Source organism: Pteropus alecto, unplaced genomic scaffold, assembly GCF_000325575.1.
Source record: "Pteropus alecto unplaced genomic scaffold, ASM32557v1 scaffold113, whole genome shotgun sequence".
NCBI classification, from domain to species: Eukaryota; Metazoa; Chordata; class Mammalia; order Chiroptera; family Pteropodidae; genus Pteropus; species Pteropus alecto.
Window position 1 is genome coordinate 6,529,782 of NW_006433949.1, and position 2,609 is coordinate 6,532,390.

Sequence of the window (2,609 nt, forward strand, 5' to 3'; positions counted from 1 at the left end):
CTGAACTGTTCAGACTTGCTTTAATTTCTTTCCCTTCTCTAATCTCAGATGTCACTCCAGCCACGTTTGAAACCCCTGAGGTGCATACAGGCACTGGAATGGTGGGCAACAAGCCTCGGGGCCGGAGCCGAGGCCTGGAGGATGGCGATGGTGAGTGAGTATTCTCTCCATTACACGGTCAGGATTTCCAGGGAATCTCACCCCTGTGAGAGTGGTTCAGAGGCAGGTCACAGCTTGTACCTGAGGGGTCTCCTTGCCTGAATGGAAACCCATGGGGTCAAAGAGCACTGGTCTAGGACGCAGATGATCTGGGACTAGCTCCCAAATGTGGGGCGGGCCTTTGAGCCACTGGCCCTCCTCTGTGGTGTGGAAATCTTGCTTTATGGGCCTCGGAGAGCTCCTTTCCTTCTTGTCTCTTTAACATGCCTCAGGGCTCATGCACATTTCTTTCAAGTTGGCCATTTCCCTTGGATAGCTGCCCAGCTCCTCTCTTTCCAGGTCTCTCTTCAGATGCTACCCATTCAGGGAACCTTTTTCTGACCTCCCAGTATAAAATCACATCACCCCCGATGCTCTGTGCTTTCTTGGCTTTGTTTTCTTACTGAAAGACATGACACTTTAAAAGTCATTTCTGTTTGTTCATTGTCTCTCCCCTCCACAAGAGCAGGTTATTTGTTTTTTTCCTGTCTGTATACTCTGCATCTAGAACTATACATGGTATGTTGTGGGCCTCACATAAATACGAGTAGAACAAAAAAATAAGTTGTCTTTTCCAACACATTTACTAAGTCCTTTTACGAGGGTATCTTTCTAGGATAGAGCATTCTGAGTCCTGTTGACATAAGTATACCCCATGCTATGGGAATTGTCATAATCAGTGTTCTTGTCGGTAGTAGAATGTTAGTGCCCATGCAGACGGATGAGATGCTTTTCTGTACTAGGTTCTGGTTTGTAATACGCTGTACTAACATAGATGCTCTCTGTGCTAACATGATGTTTTCTGCTTTAAAACTTAGCTCTTTCTGCCATTAACACAGTCCATTGTGTTGTGTCCTTGCAGAGTGATTCTCCATTGCAGTATTATACATGAATCACCGGCGATTTGCAGATTCTTTTTCTTTAAATATCTCTTACTTGTCAGTAAACACAGGATTCCTTTCAGTAACCTAATTGGTAGGCACCATCGTTATTCACAGTGACGGACGAAACTGAAGCTCAGGAAGGCAGTAACCTCTGCAGGTGTCAGAGCTGGTCATGGCAGAATAGAGTTTGAGTCCTCATTTTCTGACCCCAAGTTTTGAACTTTTAGCCACTGTTCTTTGTGCATAGTCTAGCCCGTAGTAGCTGGTCAAGACTGTCACTAGAATAGAAGAAAAGGCTCTCTTCACGGCCCCACTGAAGTCTACACTGCTGAGCACAATGCAATGGCACCGCCTCTAGGGGTGCCACTTTCAGTGGTGGTGGTGGGGCTGTTGGTGTTGTGGCCCAGTGCCTGTGAGGCCCCATTTAGAGCATTAGATCTCATGAGGTCCCTGCCATTAGGCCCGCTAGCAGGTCAGGGGGCTTAGGTGACAGCCACCCACCTATGCCCAGGTACAAGGATGGGAGAGCAGTCAGAGTAAGGAAATGCCAGGGATAGAGGGCAAGCCCTGGACTTTGGAGGTAGGTCCTACAAGGTTGGCACAGTTTGGGCAGGGGAGGATCCACTGTGATTACCCTCTCTTTCTCAAACACCTGGATGTTCCCCATCCAGTCTGAGTCAGATCACACACTTCACTTGGCATCTAGCAGATGAGAGTCCCTGAAGGCTCCCTGGGCATTTGGGGTGGTTGATTTTGCCCCTCAGTGAGGAGTTGTTTGGCAGTGTGGCTCTCACAGACCCAGGACCAGGGGCAAGGGGTCTAGCCCTCCTTCTAGGGCAGTGTGGTTCCCAGGACCACATGACCACAAAGTGATGTTCATGCTATTTATGGTTCTGTGTCAACCTACCTGCACCCCTAAGCAGGAGAGGCTGGAGAGGAGGAGGAGAAGGAGCCCCTGCCCAGCCTGGATGTCTTTCTGAGCCGTTACACAAGCGAGGACAATGCTTCCTTCCAGGAGATCATGGAGGTGGCCAAGGAGAAGAACCGGGCACGTCATGCCTGGCTCTACCAAGCTGAGGAGGAGTTTGAAAAGGTGTTCCTGGGTGCAGGGGTGCCTTCTGTTGAGGTAGGGGGTCCCAGGGCCAGGGCACAGTGCCTAGCATCCTCTCTGACCCTCCCTTTTCCCTGTGTGATACAGAGGCAGAAAGATAATCTCACACTCCCACCGGCAGAGCACCAAGCTATTGAGAGCAGCCAGGCCGGCGTGGAGACCTGGAAGTACAAGGCCAAGAACTCTCTCATGTACTATCCAGAGGGTAAGCGGTGGTGTGGGCAGTGAGCGGGGCTGTGTGTTTGGATCTGGCTTTCAGGGTGTGTGTCTGTGCTCCCTTGCATTCTGTCCTGGGAGGGGTCCTGGTCTGTCTTGCGGGTAGGCAGGTCTGTGTGTGAAGTCAGTGAGGGAGTGAGGACCTCTCCAGCTTTATTCAGGTTTTGTGACGTGGAGACTGAAGTAGGCTTCATGCTTCT

At 50.3% G+C, this 2,609-nt stretch overlaps 1 protein-coding gene across 3 annotated transcripts in view; it reads left to right on the forward strand.

Annotated features, from left to right (window-relative positions):
- Window positions 1-2,609, forward strand: part of ESS2 (ess-2 splicing factor homolog) — a 9,689-nt gene that overhangs the window by 1,420 nt on the left and 5,660 nt on the right. For 2 of the 3 annotated variants that reach the window (XM_015586870.2, XM_025044513.1), the window contains exons 3-5: window positions 49-150; window positions 2,003-2,175; window positions 2,281-2,398. In XM_015586870.2, the coding sequence (XP_015442356.2) occupies window positions 49-150; window positions 2,003-2,175; window positions 2,281-2,398 (393 nt within the window). The remainder of the gene's footprint in view (window positions 1-48; window positions 151-2,002; window positions 2,176-2,280; window positions 2,399-2,609) is intronic. The other variant, XM_006908632.3, reaches the window with a different exon arrangement.